The following is a 22,095-nucleotide window of genomic DNA, read 5'->3' on the forward strand; positions in this document are numbered from 1 at the left end:
CTTTGCCGAGTTTTTCTTAAAATCCAAACAGTAAATCATCTTTCATTTTCTGGAATTGATTTTGGAAGACCGTAAATATTCTGTGTAGGGTATGATATGGAAAATGGGCAGGGTTGAATATTTGTGTCTCAGCTGTCACGGAACGCATGCAGAAGTAGACACAGAATTAATAAGAAATCAAATGCATGGGATTAATGTAATTATATGTACATTTGAATATATAGAGTATGGTGTCTAGAAGCTTTTCATTTGTTTGGTCTTAATTCATCGATTAAACATTAATTAATATGTAAATAAATACTAATTTTCTTTTTCAATGTGATCTAATCTTTCATTTATGCGAAACTTTCTTGCGTACGTCTTGGTTTTTGGAAACTTTCTAAGTTGTTCCAAAGATACACGCAACAACCTCAATTCTTAAAAACTCAAGGGAATAATGACCAATCGAAATGAGAGATCATTTCTTATAATTCACAACAAGTATATATGCATGTCTATTTCTCTAATTTGAAAAATTTTAGCGTACGTAGTTGAATAGATCGATTTCATTTTCTTCCTTAAATGCATAACAATATTTGTAGTTTCAATTATTAAGTTCGATATATAGTTTGGAGAGTATATTAATAAATTATGATAGCTGAATAATAAGAAACTGAAAAGAAAAATGTTATTCATCATTTTTTTACCGCAATCTTCTGAACATCTTTAAGGTGGCGTTTGGTAGATAAGTAAAATATAATAAATACTATTCCAACCATTTAATACCATATCACAAGATGATGAACTGATGATTAATAAAAAGATGATGAGAAGCGTTAATTGACTGAGAAAAACTTAATAACTAATATTGAAACCTAGGAGGGAATGACACCACATAAAAAGCTCAATCTTTCCCAAGAATTTTTGTGAGAAAATCCTTCTCCGAAGTTGTTCTCATGTCTTTAATTTGTACTATTTTTTTCCTTGTGGAGTGGGATCATGAGAACAGCTATCTACCAATAATTTAGCGCCCAAACCTGTAATCATGGAAGGAGAGAACTGCCATCGCCTTTGGTTGTGGGATTCTCGGATGACTAATTTTTTTATTTTTTAAAAAAAGAAAAAAGAAAAAAATTTGAATATCAAACGTATATTTCCCCACATAAAAATAGTACTAAAATCATCTTATCTTAGTTGCGAGTAGGGTGTCTCGGATTTTTCTTCAATTGCTATGTTGTTTTAATTATGGGTGTAAGGCGGTCAGTCTGGACCGACCCATTCAGACTGGACCAAACAGGATCGAATTCTACACCAGTCGGTCTCGATCCTATAAATTGTGGACCGAAACCTTTTGGTCTTGATCTCGAGGTCTCTAAATTTTGGACTGGATCGGATCAAACTCTTATATATATATTTTTAAAATATTTTAAATAATTTAATATATTATTTTTATATCTTAATTATATAAGTTAATGATGTAATTTTTATCTAATTTATTATTATTGATCATATAAAATATTTTTTTTAATGTGTTATAAGTTACATAACTTATATTAATAATTTACTTAATTTTAATTTAGTAATTTAAATCAATTTTTTATTAATTTATTTGAAATAAAAAATAAAAAAATAATCAGACCAGACCGATAGGTACCGGTTCATCCCATCCTTATAAATATCCAGTTCAGTCCGGTCTAAAAAAAATAATGGACCGAAAATTCACTCTCCTTGCCGGCAGCTGGGATCGGACTGATTTAGACCCATACTTTCAATTTCCGTAGAAATCCCATAAAACCAGGCGATTTAAATGGAGCAATTCACTTAATATATTGGGGTGAAATTCCGTATTAGTAGCCTCGAGCTTTGCGAGTGAAAAGATGAAAGGAAAATGCTAGGCATCCCGTTGGGGGATTCTATTAACTTGTCCCATTCACTTTTTTTTTATGAATTTTTTTTTATCGAAAGATTAAGAAAATTATATTTAGTTACTTTTAATTGTTTTTTTTATATCATTTTTTTAACACTTTTAAATATTTTAAAAAGATGAATAAAATTCACAATATAATTAAATATAATTTTCTTAATCTTTCTGTAAAAAAAATTCAAAAAAAAAAAAGTGTTCAGCGGGATAAGTTAACGGGATCCCTAGCATTGTCCAAGATGAAAACTATTATCGGTTTGGCCACTTAAGAATTTTGAGTTGAGAATTTTAAGTTTTATATTAAAAATTAAAATATTATATTTTAATATTGTTATTATTTTAAGATTTGAAAAAGTTAGAAAAAAAATTGAATTGTTTATTATATTTTATATGGAGATTTGAAAAAATTATAATACTAAGATGAAAATTTTGTATTTGAGAAGAAAATTTTATGTGGCCAAACCGAACCTAATAAAAGTTGAAAGTTGAATAAAATATTATTTTTTAATAATATTATTGTTTTAAAATTCAAAAACGTTAAATAGAAATTTGAAAAAATGAAATGATTTGTTATATTTTATGTGAGAATTTAAAAGAATTATAATAATAAAATGATTTTTTATTTTAATATTATCTTTTGACATCCAATATCTCTACTTTTTAAAAAATATATATATATTTTTTCAAATAGTACAATCGATCGCACTGGGTACTGAAATATTGTATTCTAATATTTAAATAAGAATGAGCACCAGAACAGATAATAGGTAAAAAAAAAAAAAAATTCTCATCTTACCATCCAAACCTGCTTAGAATCGGATTCGAACTTTTACTCTTTTATTGCTTTTAAGTTTAGAAGTTTAGTTCATGAGTTTCGTAAGGGATTAGTTTTAAAATTTGTTTTGATCTCAAATACCTTGTTTACAAGCCTTTATAAGGCAACCTACTCTTGGAGAGCTCTTTATCCCCTCTGATCTTGATTCTTTGTAGTGCACACAACAGTTGTATACTCTTCATGTAACAGATTTCGTTTCTACAATATCGCTGTATTTTTTGCATCGGTTTTGATTTGTACGCCGCATCACTTGATAACCGCGTTCTGACTCCACGCAAGATCTCAACATAATAGTTCGTAGAAAAAGAGAGACGAGTCCACGTATAGATGAACAAGAAGTACTACGAACACCCATTAGGTAGAGTGATTTTGCTATTAGATTCTTCAGTTTCAACATAACAAACGAAGATAAGATGATCACCATCTCTTATAGCCTCTATGTCATCAATTTCAGCTCCATTTTTGCTTAGGACTTTACTCGGCGAGACCCCAAATTTCTTAGCACCAATCTCAAGCAGCTCCCCAAAACTCCTTGGAAGTACCACAAGCTTTCCACCAGCTTCTCCCTTTTCCGGACAACTAATTGTCACTCTAGCTGGGTTATCTCTGCAGTTCTTAGCACTTACCATCGGATTTACAGAGAATAGACAATCCTCCCCAGCATGCGCAGCAGATATTATGCCAAATAGTGAGTTGTGGAACTTGTTAGTCCTACGCCTTGGACGGGACCGAGACTGGATCCATGATCCATCTCTTGTAGTCTGGAGGGAGCCCTCCAGGGGTAAAGGACGGATTGTTGGCTCACTTGGGAACCTCCCAATGAAACGAGCACGATTCTGCTTCTCAGGAACCGCAATGATACATTGATTTCTAGGCTCTTTAGTAGATTGGAAAAGGATTTTAATGTCTTCGTGTCCTTGCTGGTCAGCTAGAGCCCTCGGGGTCCAACCATCAGAGTCTGGCTTGTCGATATCAGCCCCATGATCTAAAAGGAATTTCACTATTTCAGTGTTGGCTTCGCTAACTGCAACATGAAGAGGTGTGGTTCCGTTTCCGTTTGTCCTAGGATGCGTGACTTCTCCTCCATAACGGATAATTTGCTTGAGCAAGGTCAAGTTGTTTTGCTCAGCAGCAGTGCATGCAAATTGACCAATGTCTCCGCATTGTAAATTTGCACCACTGTCTAGGAGTAGCTTGATCACCGGTTCATGACCACCCAGAACTGCTTCCCATAGCGGCACACTCCCGTCTGAGTCTGCATCATGCAAAAAATGTTATTCTTCACTCTATGCTACTTTAAGAGTCACTAACCCAATGACCTTGATTCCACAAACCCAATGAAAGGAAAGAAATTGTATTCTTAAAAAAAATGAAAAAAGAGGCTAGATAGTTCAGAATATGTAGCAAACTTATATCAACAGATGAGAGCCACAAGTGAACTAAACCTGGAAAGGAAATTTACTTGTGGTTCTACATGTTTTTGTTCCTTCTTTTCTTCTCTTCTCCTCCTCTTCTTATTCTCTTCTTTGGTTTCTTCGTTTTGTGCAAGACCCATGGGAATTTTCTAGTTTGATTTGGGCCATTAATTACAGGCTGGAGGGGTTGATTGGGTCTGGAAGGGCATGCACAGATGGGTAGTTTGTGTTGATCTATTGATTGTGCGGTTGGTCAGGTAGTGGGTTGGGCCATCTGTCCACTCAACAACGAGGTAATGGTGTAATTGGGTTGGTGTAGAAACTGCCACCCAGCCCATGCTGGGGGGGAGGGCAGGGGACAAATGAGCGTGGTACCCGCCCAAATGGGCAGGTAGTAGCCCTAACCACGGGGTTGGCCCCATTTGGGCCAACCTCTGATGGCTAGTTCTTGGCCACCACAGGATGGCCCTTTCCTTAAAAAAAATTAATAGAAAATTATTTTTATTACAAAATTTATATTTGATATTTTTTAAGTAATTTTTTTTCCTTAAATTAAAGTTGCCACATGAAAATCTATGAAACAACCACCTCATCGCACAAGGAGTGTTTAACCACAATTTTATAAAATAATCTAGTAATAATATCATTAATCTAGTAAATAGACTAATGCTACCATATCAGAATTGAACAAAATGTTGAAAAAGCCGAGCCAAGAAATGTACAGCACATCACAATACAAGCTGACAGTAACATGTAGTGCAAAACTTTTAGGCTTTCATATTCCACAAACTAATGGATGAAGGAAATGAGAAAAACAACAATCACAAAACACACTAAAAATAAAACTGGTGACATGAACAATTATAGATTTGCACAAGTAAATATCCCAGTAAATTTTACAGAAGAAATATTTTCCATTGTGTGGTAACTGTTTTGGGGGGGGGGGGGGGGGGGGGGGGGGGGGGATGATGAGGGAGGAAGAAGATTGTTGGGCGTTTGGTTTAATAGAAGTCAAAAAGTCCATCCATACATTGAGTTTTCTTTCTTGGTATTGTAATAAAAGGGTTCGGTTGACAATAAATTGCACACTGGCATTATAAAAGTCAGCATGTTACTCCCTTATTTACCCAAACAATCAGAAAATTTTGGTTACGAAGGTCAAGTGACAAATAAATTGCACCTGGCAATCCCAAAAGTCAAATGTCACTCCATTATTTACCTAAACTACTAGGCAAATTGGTTAGTTTGAAGCATTAAAATTTCCGACAAAAATAATGCTCCCAAGGGGCAACATTATTACAGCATTACTAAAAATGAATGATAAAGATTCCTGATTTGGATTGACTTCAGTAAGATATCAGTAGACATTCAAAATGGTTGAAAAACAAAACAGACTTGTAGAAGATCCTTCTTTGGAAATTTAATAAAAGATTCTTTAATTATAACATAAGAATCAATTATATGGACACTTAACTATACTTTAGTTCTACTAACTGTTTTCTATATTTCTCAAAAATTGTTTTGATCACATTTACAAACTTCTTCATTGTTTTGTGGAATCCCTTTTTGGTTCCTTTTACAAATTTCAGTAGTTTTTCATAACATATGTAGGATAGATAACATATTACTACTTTTAAGAACAGAGAAAGGATTGTAGAAGAACACAAGCACTTACGACAAGAGCACCTAGTTAAATATAATTGACCAAGTGAATGGGCATGGTGTTGGGCTAGAAGGTACCTCTACTGTTAGGATCAGCTCCATAATCAAGTAGTAGAAGCACACAATTCTCATTTCCTCTGGAAGCTGCTATATGCTGATTTTATATAAACAGGGGAAGGAATTTGGAAATAAATTATTAGCATTCATGTTTTAAGAAGAGAAAAAAACCAGAAGCAGAAGCATGTCACGCACCAGAGCTGTCCTTCCATTGTTGTCTGATTCATTCGGATCAAGTCCCCGTTTCAACAACTGATGCAACAAGAAGCCATCTCCCCTTAGAACTGCAAAGCATAGACTTAGAGGTAGGTCCATTCTTCCACGAGTTAGCATGTTCTCTGTCTCCACCAAAACTTCTGACATTATTGGGTCATTTAGGTCTTTCAAATGCTGCCCACCAAGAAAAAAGGCATGTGGGTCTGACATTAGCTTTTTTCTAATACATATTCCACAAAAGTCACGTCCAAAAAGTGTGATCAAAGACTCAGAGAACAGGAAAGTATCATAAGGAAAACTTAAAAAATTCTAATCAAAATAGGAAGAGGTTTTCCCCTTGATGAGGAATGATGATGTTAGTTTTATTTTATAGACCTGAAGGAGATTATTCATGATTATGGTCCCATCTCCAACATTGGACTGGACGATATTTAAGAATGTGGTACGGTTCAGCCGTAGTAGCTGGCTCAGCCTTTTGGTCCGCACTGTAAATAGCTGTGGTCTATAACAAAGTACCCCAATCTCTCCACAGATATCACCAGTTTTTGACTCTCCAACAATCTGCAACCATTTGCTATGATGTCAGTCAGCATAAAGTACATCAAGGACACGGTCCTAACATATGTTTGAACCCCAGATGCATCCATCCAATGTTAAAGAAGTATTTGAGAGATCACACTTGCCTGATCCAGCCCATTTTTACAGTCAATTTGATCCTGTGGAGTAATGAAAACATCAGAGGCCATTATTTGCTAAATTTCATAATAAAGAAAAAAATTGTCGTATTTCAATGGAAGAAAAATAATACTTCATGTTATAGCTCTATAGCCTCTATTCAACTTCACTTGGATAATAATTTTAAAAAAAAAAAAAACATATGGATTTCAAGATTTGAGGAAATAAATAAATTGAATAATTACCACAGCCCCAGTGACAAGTACATAGAAGTCTGTGGGTGCTTCATTCTGCAAGATCACATCTTCCTTGGGAGGAAAATACTCAGCTTTCATCTCTGAGACCTTCAAAATTTAGATGGAAAAGTAACATGTTAGCATTCACCAAATAGAAGCGGGGGGGAATTCACTTCAGAGAAGCTTTAGAGGATTAGAATATGAGCCAGATTTTACCAGCTGAAAAAGCAAGTCATTTGAAACCCCTTGAAACAAATACACCTTATCCATAAGAGTGTAGAAAAGATGATGAGTAATGCTTGACCGGATGGCTTTAGGAAGGGAATCAAGAGTCTCTTGTTGCTGGAGCCCCTCTGAGTCTGTTCTGAACTTCAAACATAAATGCGCAAGCATTTGATCTTGCAAGCTTACAGGCAGTTGGTTCCTCTGTGCGAAACTTGAGGCAGCTTGAATGGTATCCCTCTGGAGATGAAATTAAAAAGAAAAGGGAAAGAGTATTAGTAATGACTACAGAAATTAGCAAACTTTAAAACAAAATTCCATATCTGGCTTTTTATATGTATGTCAGAGTATCAATGAATACAATTTACTCACAAATTTTCTGGTCCGACTGGTCCCATGGACAACCAAGTTTGTCATATTTCCGATCAAATATGCTGTCAACCCAAGGTTGAAAAGCATAAAGAAGATGTCAAATATCATCTCCCTTGTATTCACAGGATGCAAATCACCATAGCCAACAGTCGTTAGAGTAGTGATGGACCAGTAGATTGAAGTCACGTAGCGGATCCACAAGCTCTGTTGAAGGAAGTTATTCATTGAGGCTCCAATCCACGTCCTCCTGGGGTCATGATAACGTGCTGCCAGAAAATAATAGAAACATCCAGCACAGTGAACCGCAAAAAGGGTAACCTGTTAAGGAAATCCAAATCCTGATAAGATTGTGTTCAGTAGGAGAGAAACCCTTTTCTTTCCCAATAATTCAAGAGTTATAATGAACTTACACAAATAAGTTTTGCACATCGCACCCAAAAGTAATTGTAGTTCTTATCTTTTTCCAATCTGTATTGAGAGAAATTAATCCCTAGTTAAGACTGAACAACCAAAGCAGAAACTCATTTTCATATTGCTTTCAGCGGATGGAAGTACAGTTAATAAAATGGAAATCCTCCTCACCTGGAAAACAAGACACTAACTCTTCGGAGACGCCAAAGGCGAAGCATGTTGAATAAGCCATATGACCTGAAAGGTGAAGGAGTGATCTTCCGAGCAAGCTCTGAAGGGATTGTGGATATGACATCAAAGACCAACCAGGATCTTGTATATTTCCATGCTATCTTCTTTGGATCATCGACTAGTAGGTAGGATGCTTTATCAAGGTACGCTACAAAGAAGGTGACAATGATATCCAAAGCAAAGAATCCATTGACCACGTTATCACTAATGGAGAGAGGTTCCTTTGGTTTTTCAAGGAACCCAAATTCAAATGGTGATACCCAAGCGGTATAGATGACCATTACAACAAGAAAATTCTCCCATATCCTGCAACAACCAATTTAATCTGAGCTAATCTAAGCAAAAATAAGTCAATTTTAAGTAGATGGTGAGTCTGGTAAAACTCCTCCGAGTTGTTGTACGGTTATGGATCACAATGGTAGTGGAATTCAATTTATAAGTAAATAGTGAAGATCACAGATCTTTATGCAGAAATGGATCGGCTCTGTACATGACAAATTTGCCCAATTCGAAACTTAGTTCCTTTAAAATGGTATTGAAATTATTCTCTCTCTACACGAGGCTAGCTAAGTAAAAGAATCTACATATAGGCATTACAACTAGAGGAAAAAAAGGCAAAGACAGACGCTATAAAAGATACAGACTCTTTTCCATTGGGCGCAACCAGAGAAAGAACCTCCAAGTAGGAGCAGCTCCGGTCTGACTTGTGACGAGAAAACAATATAGACAAAGGAAAATCAATGGGCAAATCAAAATAAAGTGTGGCTTACAAAAACTAAAAATCCAGAAAGATAAGCACAAGAATCATTCTCATAGAGAGAACAAGAAGCAAAAATTAAATTAAAAAAAAAAAAAAACAAAGTAATGCTCTTAGTTACAAACAAAGTATACCAATATTCAATTGTTATCTTTTCCAAATTCTCATTATTAAAAAATGCATAAATAAGCGAATCACAGCAGTTCAGTCGGTACAGCCAGCATTAAATAAATTAATTTTTAAGAAGAGAACAAAATAGGAAACCAGAATTTCAACAAATCCAGTTTCAACCCCGAAACAGGAATGCAAGAATACAATATAATCATTCACAACAGAGAAAAAACAATGCTGCTCATAAACCAACACTCCATAATAATGGAGGCCAGAATATAAATTATGAAAATTTAAAAAAAAACAGAAACCAGCCCAGAAAACGAAAACACGAAGAAAAGAAATCGTTTCGGACCTGTAACGGCCATCATATGGGGATATAATGAAACTCCTGATCTTGACTGTGCGAGTACTTCTTGCTCCGAGAGACGGCAGAATACCCGTAGAGAGACTGAAATGGCTACCATCCCTTGACAACAGTTCATTCTCTTCTTGGCCGCACATCGAAACCCGAAAGACCCCTCTGCTTATGGAAGCCTCCATTGTCGACCATAGAGAAAACACGCCTCTGTTTATCGGCAAGAACGTTACGAATAACTAGTTATATACTGTCTGTGTGTACAGTTTCTCCGACTCTCTCCCGCAAAAACTTCCAACTTTAATTTTTTTTTTTTGTCTGTTTTTGTTCTATATAGTTTTGAATGGACTAATTATATATATAATCGTAAAATATATAAATATTATATAATCGTTTTAAAAGAAGTATAATTTATTATTAAAAAATTAATTTTTTATTTAAATCTCATATTTTATTCACTTTTTTAAAATGATTATGGGACGATTCACAATTCACGATTGTAAATATCTTTTCTTTTATGAAAACAAATGGAGCCTTGTATTTTTCGCAATATGAAAACAAATGAGTTAGTTCAAAGTGTAATTTGCATCTATCTTATTACTTTTCATTTTAGTTTTCTTATTATTAATTAAAATTAAAAAAAAAAAAGAATTCGTCTTTCAGACTTTTGTCTGTAGAGGTTGAGTTTCTATTTAGTCAAAGAGTGTTTTCTCTTAGATGCTTGTCTATAAAGAGTGTCTATAATAGTGAAGGTCAGACCGATCATAAAAGGAAATAGTGTATTAGTAGAGCTCCAGATGTATTAATTTATGATATCATATTTGATATAAGAACATCCTAGAATGTATCTGGTCATAAATGTAAATTTCTCTAATAAATTAATAATAACAAAAAAAAGAAAAAAAAAAAGATAAAGAATAATCTTTTCTCTTGTGAAAACAAATGAGACCTTGGTATTCTCTTAAGCATTTTTATTCATAAACAAATTTTAAAAAAAATCTTTTTTTTATGCAATAAAATAATTCCTAACTTTTATATACAGAATTTACAAGTGGTAAATTAAATTAAAAACCAAAAAATGGAAAGAAAACCAAATAGTTGCAAAAACTGACATTTAGGTTCAAAATTTCCATATCAATACAATTATATTACTAATGTAATGAGAAAGATTGTCAATAGTATTTTTTGTCTATTTAAGGAAATTAAATTTCTAGGATGACTTGAATCCATATTATCTCTCTACAAGGAAACACAAATTTCAGTCGAAAGGGGATTGAAGAGATTGTAATCCTCGAGATTCTATGAGATTCTTGTTTCACTCTATGGAGGTTAGTGGGATGGAAATGAATCAAATGACAATTTCATATAAAAGTAACATCATCTTATAAAAAGAGAAATGATATTTATAATTTTAAAATTAACATTCTCCACATATTTCTTTTGAAGAAAATGAGTAAATCTAGAATCCAAGTAAATAAATTATTTTTTTAATAGTGACCTCCAGTTTTTTCCAAATGGAAGACATAGAGACTATACACTTGAGGATTATTTATAACATTACCCTTGTAAGAATACATTTATTTTAAAATATAATTGTGTAAAAGATTGTGAAAATGTTGTATGTGTCTTTTCACTCGAATGGGATACAGTGAATAAAATATTATTAGAATATTTTATTTTTAAAAAAATTATAAAATATATTTTATTTTAAAATATTATATGTGAATAAAAAAATTGTAAAATTAAAATATTATTAGAATATAAATTTTACATATTATTTTTGTTTTGAGATTTGAAATAGTTGAATTGTTTTTTTTTATGTTTTATTTAGAAATTGGAGAAAATTGTAATATTTAGATAAAAAGTTAAAAATTTGAAAATAAAAAATATTCATATTTAAGTAATGTTTGAATATTGAGATAAAACGTGATGAAATGTATTGAAATATTTTCAATATCCAAACAGAGCATTAAAAAAAGTTAAACATCTTAAAAAATGTTAAATATCAATGAGACAAACAAGGCCTAAACCTTTTGTTGTTAAATATAAACCAAATGATAAAATTTATTTATTCCCGCAAGTTTAAATTTTTAGAAGAAGTGATGATTTATCTTAAATTTAAACCCTGACTTCAATCACACCTGAAGGCAAAGAGTGTAAATGATTAAATTCACATATAATCATCAATGTTTAACTTTTGAAACAAGTTGTGGCTTTAACACTTGTATATACAAAGAGTAAAACATATATTTTTCCATCTCATATTGAACATGAGCAACACTAAAGTCAGATTTATATATAATTGCTCCATATATTTTATACATCACACTATTATTTTACTATATAAGGTGTGACACATTTATCTTAATTGGATGATAAATAATCATCAAATAAAAGATAAAATCAAATTTTATTATTTAAATAATGTAAATGATATGCTCTACATACTGACTTAAGAATAAAATAACTATTTTTTTTCATAGGAGAAGGTTGAGTTTAGTAGAGTGTTATACATTTTTAATTCAAAAACTTTATATGCAATCACTTTTGCATACTATTTGCATATTCTACTGATGTAATTGGTCAAAAAAATTATTTTATATTAAAAAAAGTGATGCGGCCAATCACATCAATGGAGTGAGCAAGAAATACGAATGCCAAAATGACTACACATTAGATTTTTATTTTTCATGTGGGTCTCATATCTACTCATTTTTTCAAAAGAATTACATGATACTTGCGCACTCACGATTGCATGTATATATCATTTCTCTTCAAAATAATCCTAGACCTTCTAGGATTTTTAATGGAATCCTAAGAAACCTTACAACGTTAAACATTATTTTTGTGAAAATAATTATCCTGCTTAATTTTTTTAACAATGATAACATGTTTAAACAGAGGTAAAAATCATAGATAAACTCAAATACACATATATGGGATAACAAATAGTTGATTATACACTCCTAATCGGCCAATCTAATGAGATAAAGAGTTTCTCTCTTATTCAAATTAAACTATGGGGCATGTAACAATGTGCCTGCTTATAGGTTAATGAATATGTTGATTTTTTCTTTTTCACATCTTCAATTATGTTTTATGTATTCCTTTTTATTATTATTATATAAATGATGTGTTTTATGTAAAGAAATATTATTATGTATATATTCGCCTCCTCGAAAATAAATTCTTAACTCCGCCAACCATAAGAAATAATACTATTGAAAGATAACCATAAAAATATTTTATAAAAGTAAATATATAAACGGATAGGATTTTATATATATGATACATCATATTTATTTGACAATAAATATAATTGAGACAACCTAGATTCGTAAAAAGATAAACAAAACGCGTGGATGCTATATTTATTGTTGTTAATAATTATATATATATAAATATGTATATATATATATAATTATGTGACTTAATTTGAAAGCGAAAAAAACATAATGTATGAACTCTTTAACATCTATTAGGAGTCTAAAATTCATTTATTGTATTTATCATATTTAAACCTCTTAGAGCTGATCTGACTCGAATCTTAAAACTTAGCAAGAGAGAAAAGTACAATATTTATAATTACGTACGTACTCTAGCAAGTTTTAGCACGACATTGTTATTGAATGTTCAATAAATATTGTAAGATGTATTTTAATATATTTATCTCTCTTCAACTCTATGCCTTATAATCATATAAAAACTCTACATAAGATCTAAATCCATATCTATATATCTAAATCTTAAATTTTGAAGAAATAAATGCGAGAGGAATTGCTTCCTCCCTGCATGTCTTATTAGCTAGGTCACGTTTAGATGTTGAGATGATCTCAAATGATTTATGAATAGTAATAAAAAAGTAATTAATAGTTTATGAATAGTAATGAATTTTTTGTGAATAGCAATGAACTACTTCACTTACCAAACACAATTATGTTTGGACGTTGAGATGAGTTGAGTTAAATTATGAATAGTAATATTTTATGAGTTCCATTGAGATGAGTTTAACTTTTTAGATTGAAATATATTAAAACCTTGTTTGGTTGTAAAACTCAGCTGAGATCAATTCAGTTCAGTTTAATTTTAAACTGAATCTAATATCCAAACACTCAACTCTTAAATTACTAAACTCATATTAACTCAAAACTCCCTTACATATGAGACCCACAACATTTTTCAATTTAACACATCTTTATACGAAGACCTACAACTTTTTTCAATTTTTTATAAATAGTACTAAATTCATCTTAACATTCAAATACATCTAAACTTATTTTAGATGGACTCCACATAACTCACTTCACCTACTTGATTCACTATTATTTATAAAGAATTTAGCTCAATTCAATTCAGCTTAATATCCAAACGTAGCTTAAATAGATTGAGATGAATTAGGGGTGGGTAGAGGGGCCCCGCACCCCACTACCCCGCCCCTGCACGACGGGGCAAACAACACATCCTTGCATCTAATCCCCCTAGTAGGGTCGGGGGGCGGGGGGCAAGGAGGGCCCAACCCCGCCCCGCATTTCCCTTGCCCTTGCACGACAGGGCGGGCAACACCGCCCCGCATCTAGTCCCCCTAGCGGGGCCAGGGGGCGGGGAGAGCCCAACCCCGCCCTGCATTTCCCCCGCTCCGCCCTCATCTATATATATATTATATATATAAAAACATAAATATTTATATATATACAAAACCATAAATATATGTTTATATATATAAATATATTTATATTTTACAAATTGTGTATATATAAATATAAATATATATATATATATATATATATATATTACAATTTCTTAGACTTGTTCACAAAGTGTGCATTAACAAATTTAAAAACTATATAGTTTAAAAACTACTACACTACAACTTACATAAAATATATATTAGCAAATTTAAAAATTATATCATTTTTAAATTATAGTCATATTTACAAAATTTAAATTTAAAATTCAGATCTAAAAATAAATTTTTTATCACTTTTAGATCTAGAAATAATTTTTTAATATAGTTAAATGTAGTCTATATTTAAAATAAAAATTAGGCGAGACGATATCCACCCCGCCCCAGAATGTGAGAGCGGGTGGCGGGGAGGAAAATCTCACCCCCACACCATATGGGGTGGGGTGCGGAGAGGGGGCTACCCCGTACCGAATGGTGCGAGTCACCTCTAAGATGAATTTATCATTTTTAAAAAAATTAAAAAAATAGTGAATCTTTTCAATTGTAACGCATGGAATTTGGGAAATCGTAGGAACAAGAAATTCAACAACGGCCCTAGTCATGTTGACTTTTGAGAGCAATAACTTAGTTATAATGCTACCCATTATGGCATTAAATACATCATTCCATTGGGAATGCGGAGTGACATTTATTTTTTATTGAAGTTTCACTTCAGGGACTGTGACGGCCGCTTTTATATATGTTGCAGTGTAGAATCTGGATTCCTTCGAATAGAACTATTTTCTTTTTTACCAAAACAAAAAAACCTATATTTCTTAGATTCCAAAACATGCTTATTGATCCTTATTTCTTAGGTTTCAAAGCACTTCTCTTTTTGAAAAAGTGGTAAACTCATAAACTACCTTTTAACGTTTCTTTGATTTCTATCACAAAATAAGTGACGGGAAATATGTATAGGAAAGATGCTGCTGCATGCATCGAAAAAGGGTATCGCGCGAGTCTTTTTACCGGTATTGTTTGCACTTTACTATTTTTATTTTTGCTTTTTTTAAACATTTCCTTTTTAAAAAAATTACAATCTCATTAAAAATATACTTCTTTAATTATTAAATAAAAAATAAAAAAATACAATTCAATATAAATTCTCGAGAGATTTACTATGCATCAGCCACTATTCATTTTCACACTACACACTTATAGTTTTTTATAAGATGATGCTTTTTATAAGATATATGAATATTTTTTATAAGATGTGTGGTGTAGAGTGGTAAACAGTAATTGATGAGAAGAATTTTTTAATTTTCGGTACACATCCTCGGTTGCTTTATAATTTTCCAGATAGGAAAGGAGTACTAATTTACATTACAACTCATCTATAGGCGCTCAAAATTATTAGATGTATAATTGGACCTTCCACTTATTATGTCATAAGAAATTAAAAAAAGTAATCATTTCGCCGTGGCGTTTCAACTATGGGTGAATATCTTCATTTACCTGTCATTCGAAAAGAAAGGAAAATTCTTCTTATAAGCAAATTTATGCACCAAATGACGCATCAATATTAATATATAAAGCAATAAAACAGTATGAATTGAAAATAAAAATAATTTTTATGAGATAGAAAAAAAAAAATTTCTCTTAATTTTATTTTTTGGATAAAAAAATCGATGGTGCACAATTTAATTTGTCAAATTGCTTGTTATAACTAGGAAGACTTGTATACTTTTTATATAGTTAGTCAAATCTCAAGTGAATTCATGAATTAATGGTTGAGAGATACGTCTACACTTTTTGGATTTATCATATCTTCGTAAATAGTGATAATTATATATTATTATAGGGTCTATATATACACCTTTACCCTTGAATGCAGCCAAAATTTCACAATGATTTTATTTTCAACCTCTTATCTTCAAGATTTGTGGAGTTTGGCATTCTTTCATTTAAGTTAGTGCAAGTCACTTAAAATTCTTTGTTTCATTTTTTTTTTTTTTTTTTAAATCTTGGCAACACTCTAAAGTCTAAACGGATAACCATTTCATTTAATTGGGATTAAAGTTTGGATTTATTTCCCACACAAATCCACAATTCATGTATTCAATCTTCTTAGGCAATCAGAAAATAAAACCAATAATTAATAGATAATGTCCCACAGACAAAAGCCATTGATGAGAGCCATCGATTTTTATTTATTTATTTTGTGATTAAGAAAGCGTTTTTAAATAATATTATGATTTTTTTTTTAAAAATATTTAAAGATATAAAAAACAATCTATGAAAAAGAAAAAAAAAAAGAGTTAAATAACCTATTCGATGGCAACATCCGGGGCTTTTGTTTGTCGTTGTAGCAGGATTCATAATTAATTAATGTTTTCAATTTTCTTACGCAATGAAAAATAAAACCAATAATTACCTGTGTGGTTATTGAGATGAGATGAGACTCATCTCAATACAATTATTATAAATTTTTAAAAGTCTCACACAAATATAATAAATAATTCAATTTTTTTAAATTTTAAAATAAAAAATCTATTAAAAAATTATATTATAATAATATTTTATTTAATTTTCAACTTTTATCTCATATTATTTCATCTAACGAAACAAGGAGTGCGAACATTGTATGGAACAAAAGCTTTTTGTGATATTTATTTCAAGGGATATCGAAAAAGTGTTCAAATATAATGATATAAGAGCAAGATGTTCATTTAGTATATACATGTATATTTGATCGAAATTCACAACCAAAAAATAAATCATACTTCACTAATTTGAGAAAACATTTTTTTTTAAAAGTAAAAATATAAAAATATTAACAAGTGAAAACAACGAAATTATACGAAACACATTTTATAAGAATATTACATCGAGTCTCCCTTATCTTTTGGTTGCAGGAGTACGAAACACGTTCCAAAGATAACGAATAAAATGTGCAAAATATCACTTATATGTAACACATTGGCAACTCGTTGACTCGGCATTTTGTTACAATGAATGTAAAGTGGAAAGATAAGATGAGAATGCACGTACTTATGCACCCCTACATCAAGACATTTTTTACAATTTGGAAAGACTTGGATACAACATGTGGATCACACTGTATATGAAGTTGGGTGTTCATGACTCATGGACAATATTCAATATTGTGGAGTCTGACAAATGTATCCATGTCTCTCAAACTGTAGAAGTACTTGGGTCGAAAGAATCTTGTTGGAGTGATGAGATTCGGCTGAAATCCATAAATCCTTCATAAGAGAGGAAGCAAAACTAGTAAACTAGGTCATTGAGTTTTATCATTCCTACACTTTCAATTTAAAAATGTCATTTAAAGATTAAAAAATTCTAAAAAATATTTCAATTTAAAATAAATATCATTTTTAGTATCTAATTCCAATTTAAATTAAAATTAAGTAGGGATTTTCGTTACAAGTTGTTGATTTTTTTAAAGAACGCTTTCTTAAATTTAGAAGTAAAATACAATTAAAGGCTTGTTTGGGGCTGCGTTAGGGGTTATACAAAGTGCTTAAATAATTTCAAAAGCTCTTTAATAATAAAATTAGGTTATTTGATTGTACGTTATATATTAAAATACTTTTTAATATAAAAAAATTAAGTACGTTTAAGGAAAAATATTATTTTCTCAAATATGATTTTTCAAATAATGTGGAACGCAATCCTAATTTTAAAGAAGACTATCAATGAATGAAAATATACATATTGTAACAGCCCGCTAGAAATTCAATTGTGGAATTTCTTTTGAACTTAGGAACCTCGTGAAAACCCCATAAGTTTTCACGAATCCATTAATCGTATAGGTTTTTGTCTAACTACATAGTTAGTGTTATTATTTACTATGGTATCAGAAGTGTGTTTTTGATTATTTGAGATAGTTAGAAGTGTCAAAATGTATTATGGTTTGTGCCATTAGACTCAGAGGGTTATTTAAAGTCTTATGGCGCAATAACATTTTTTCATATTTTCGGACAAAACGTCTGTTCAAAACTGTAGATATTATTAGATAAAAAGAAATATCTTGAGGTAATTTTCATGAATATTATTGGGTAAAAATATTTTGAATTGATTTTATAAATATTATTAGATAAAAATATCTTAAGTTGATTTTTTGTAGATACTATTTGATAGAATATTATGAGATAATCTTTTATAGATATTTTGGGTAGGAGAAAACTACACTCAACTCTCAACTCCAGCCACATCTCTTCCATATCTCATCCATAAGTATCTCCAGCCACCTCTCCCCACGAAATTATCTTCATTTACACTTTCCATTGAAATAAAATCAAACACTCTCTCGGACAGCTTTTAGGAGGTCTTTTGCACACCCATTTCGAAGCTTTTGTAAGTATTTTATCATAAAGTCTCCTTCATATAAGTTGTTCCTTTTTTAGTCTAGTTTACTTGGATATCTTATTTGTCCCATTTGAAGATCATTTAGTCAGTTAAATATTGTATAAACTATAGAAAGGTCATTCTGGGAGATAAATGGAGAATATGTTATAGTTTGGAGTTTTTGACCAAGCTAATGGATAGATATTGGTCCGAAATTTTTATGGAGTATTGTTAACATGTGTATATGATTATTGGTTGAGGATTTTTGCATGATTAAAGGTTTTGATGAAAGATTTTCTTAGATTTAGAAACTTAGAAACTGGAAGAGGAAAAACAGTTTCTGTTTTGAGAAAGTTTAACTCTTTGGTGGTCTAAACCTATTCCAATGACTTTGATAATTTTATTGGAGGATCCTAAGCATCTTATATACATGTTATATTATTATTTTAAAGATATTTGATGTTAGTTTCAAAGATATAAAATTTTACGCAAAGAGATATTCAGATAAGCCAAAATGTGGATATTCTTGGCTAAATTTATGTTTTGATTAATTTCTAGCCATGTGATCTTGAATTAGAAGCTTATATATATTTTAGGACATCTTTTTAAACCATGTGATGGTTTGGTTTGAAGATCATACATTTATAAGTCATAGATCAAGAGATTTATCAAAACTAGTTGAGGAAAAAGTTTCTGTTTTTGGACTAAGTGTAAAGCCAAAAACTCCAAATGTTATTTTGTGATTTTGGTGACTTTAGTTTGATAATTTAAAACATGGTTGATGTTAGGATGATATTATGAATATGTTAGAAGTAAGATTTGATTTTTGAAATTCTTGGAGATGTTTTGATTTAAAATCAAAACTTGTGATTCAAGTGCTTGGATCTTTTTACAAAAAAAGTTTGGTGTTGATTATTAGCTTTTTCTAAATGGATGCTTTAAGTATGGTTTTGAACTTAGGATTGGAAGATGTTTGTTGCAAAAATTTTGGTTTAAGTATGAGTTTTGAAGTTGGAAGGAATTGCAACAAAAATCAAGGGAAATAGCCTATGGATGTTTCGGCCATAGTGTGTTTTTCATAGTTGTGTTTTGTTTTAAATTTTTCTGAGTTGATATTTAAGTTTAGGACAAAATTTACATGAGAAATGTAAATTTTGGAAACTTTTGGAGTTAGTATGCAAAATCCTTAAGTTATGGGTAAAACGGTCATTTTCCCATATGTAGAGAGTAAAATGAAAATTTTACTATTTAAATTAGTATTTTCCATATTTCAAATTATTAGTGATTTAGTTCTAACTTTTAGAATCACTAATTACAGTTTCTCGTGATCGCACTTGAAGTTTTATAAAAAACGCGGAGATCGAGGTAAGTTAGCTTTTAACTTACTAGCAGTCTACTGTGTATGTGTGCTAAGTAAAGGAACTACAGTGTATGTATGTGTGTTATCATATATGTCATGCCATGCCAAGTTATCACGTAATTGTCTATTATACAGAATTTATTCTGTCATCAATTTTTATCTGTTACATAATATATTCTGTCATGTATTACTGTACCTTACAAGTACGTGATGCTAAGTATGTCATCTATTACATGTATGTCAAGTCATGTAATATTCACTGTTGCAAGTATGTCATGTTAAATATGTTGTCTATTATATGTTATGCCATGTTACGAAATGTTTCTATCTCAAGTTAGTCATGTATTTCAAGTTATGTTCAAGTCACGTTATGTTACGTCAGGGTTTTAGTCATTTCCTATTCCAGTCACGTTTCATCTTGATTACTTATGTATGGGGTCACAGCAATTGTGGCGCATACACTACGTGAGACACAGCAATTGTGACACGTAGAATACATGGGGCCACAACAACTGTGGAGTATGTATTTAAGCAGTTAAAGAATAAGTTTCCGTAGAATACATTGGGCCACAACAATTGTGGAGTATGTATTTACACGTAGAATACATGGGGCCACAACAACTGTGGAGTATGTATTTTTCATGTTAAGTCAAGTTTGTGTAGAATACATGGGGCCACAACAACTGTGGAGTATGTATTTACACGTAAAATACATAGGGCCACAACAACTGTGGAGTATGTATTTTTCATGTTAATTCAAGTTTCAAAACAAGTTCATGCTAAGTCAAGTTTCAGATCAAGTTCATGTCAAGTCAAGTTCAGTTCATGTTTCAATTTAAGTTATGTCAATTATGCTATGTTGTATTCCAAGTTATGCTTTAATTACTTATGAATTTGATTATGCATTTATGCTTTTACTGTCATCCATGCATCATTAGCTTGTGTGGAAGTTTTTTGTTAACTTATTGAGATTTGTAATCAAATCTCATTTTGGTAGTCCCAACTACCATTTCTCCCGAATGGTGGATCTTGTTACAGGACCTGAAGGAGAATCAGGAGCTGATCAACTAGACACAATTGACTAAGTGACGGTACGACATAAATGTTGATATAGTAATTAACGTAAATTACTACTTGTACGATTGAGTTGCATCTCTACTACTTTTTGGATCATAACCATTTTGGACTAGTGTTGTGATCTTAGTTGTTCAATGAATTTTTATGTATGAAGTATGTTTTAAGCATTTGGGATATTTTCAATTTGGTGCATAGTATTGCTAAAGAAAAAATTTATCCGCTGCGAATATTGCATATTGTTAGATGCATGTTAGGAATATTGCATCTTATATATCATGAACGGAGGCAGGTAACCTTGTGTTGCATGTCTCGACGCTTCAAATGTCCGTCCGATCCCAAACGGAATTTGGGGGCGTCACAGGGTGGTATCAGAGCAATACGTCTCTGGGCAGTAAATCCACATGTCCTTAGGAAATGCATCAAACATTAGACTTGAAATTTTAGTCGTCAGTAGGCTTGAATTTTTTAAGGTATGAAAGGTAGTATGTGGTTTTAATACATATACTCGTGTGTTTCAAGAAGGGACACATGACTCGTGATAGAATACCTCGGAATCCTAAAGGAGATAACAATCAAGAGGATCAGAATTTTCCGATGGATGAAGGATTAGTTGAGGTGAACATAGTTAACGTTGATCTGATTGCAATTGATGGTAGTATTGCATTATTGTTATTTTGAAGTAGGTCAAGTCATTGGGGTTGGTAAATTGTACATTGTTTGATTCAAACGAGTCATTGTTTCTATTAATTGTGGTAGTGCTTGAGAATTCAACTTGGAAGCTGAATTGTTACCCTTGTGGTAAGAGTAACAATTTTCATTAGAAGTATTATTGTTCATACCAATGTAGACATAGAATACATTTTAGTAATATGAGAAAGGATATGTAGGATTGATGAATGGTATTCCACATATTTGGAGGATTGTTTTGATTCTGAGAATATGATAGAAATTGTGTTTGGAAGAGTAATTTGATTAGGAGAAGCTTTAGCCTTAGTAGGATTCATTTATGATAATAGTATTACCACGCCGCCAATAAATGATTTCTGGCAAAGCACTATCTTTATGGATACATAGATCGATCTTCTTTTGAAGACTATTATATGGAGAGTAAAATCTTAGTCTTGAGGATTTATGTGAACATTAGGAACAAATCATTTAGAGTTAGA

The 22,095-nt window shown here is 31.5% G+C and overlaps 1 protein-coding gene across 1 annotated transcript; it reads right to left on the minus strand.

Annotated features, from left to right (window-relative positions):
- Nucleotides 1-2,718: 2,718 nt before the first annotated feature.
- Nucleotides 2,719-9,722, minus strand: LOC122306810 (potassium channel AKT1-like). Its single transcript, XM_043119328.1, has 11 exons — nucleotides 9,456-9,722; nucleotides 8,173-8,538; nucleotides 8,001-8,058; nucleotides 7,591-7,908; nucleotides 7,213-7,458; nucleotides 7,006-7,104; nucleotides 6,769-6,801; nucleotides 6,461-6,646; nucleotides 6,065-6,259; nucleotides 5,891-5,966; nucleotides 2,719-3,990 (listed from the first exon to the last, which is right to left on the minus strand). The coding sequence occupies exons 1-11, from the start codon at nucleotides 9,641-9,643 to the stop codon at nucleotides 3,077-3,079; spliced, it is 2,679 nt and encodes an 892-aa protein (XP_042975262.1). The 5' UTR covers nucleotides 9,644-9,722; the 3' UTR covers nucleotides 2,719-3,076.
- Between the last annotated feature and the right edge of the window lie 12,373 nt (nucleotides 9,723-22,095).

The sequence above is a fragment of the Carya illinoinensis genome, chromosome 4 (assembly GCF_018687715.1).
Source record: "Carya illinoinensis cultivar Pawnee chromosome 4, C.illinoinensisPawnee_v1, whole genome shotgun sequence".
Lineage (NCBI taxonomy): Eukaryota > Viridiplantae > Streptophyta > Magnoliopsida > Fagales > Juglandaceae > Carya > Carya illinoinensis.

Bases quoted from the DNA above. Each gene is read 5' to 3' on its own strand.
- LOC122306810 (XM_043119328.1), bottom strand. From the start codon at position 9,643: ATGGAGGCTTCCATAAGCAGAGGGGTCTTTCGGGTTTCGATGTGCGGC. The intron at 6,647-6,768 runs GCAAGTGTGATC...AAATGGTTGCAG, and splicing joins GTAAAAATGGGCTGGATCAG to ATTGTTGGAGAGTCAAAAAC. The intron at 6,260-6,460 runs GTCTATAAAATA...CTTGGTGGGCAG, and splicing joins TCATGAATAATCTCCTTCAG to CATTTGAAAGACCTAAATGA.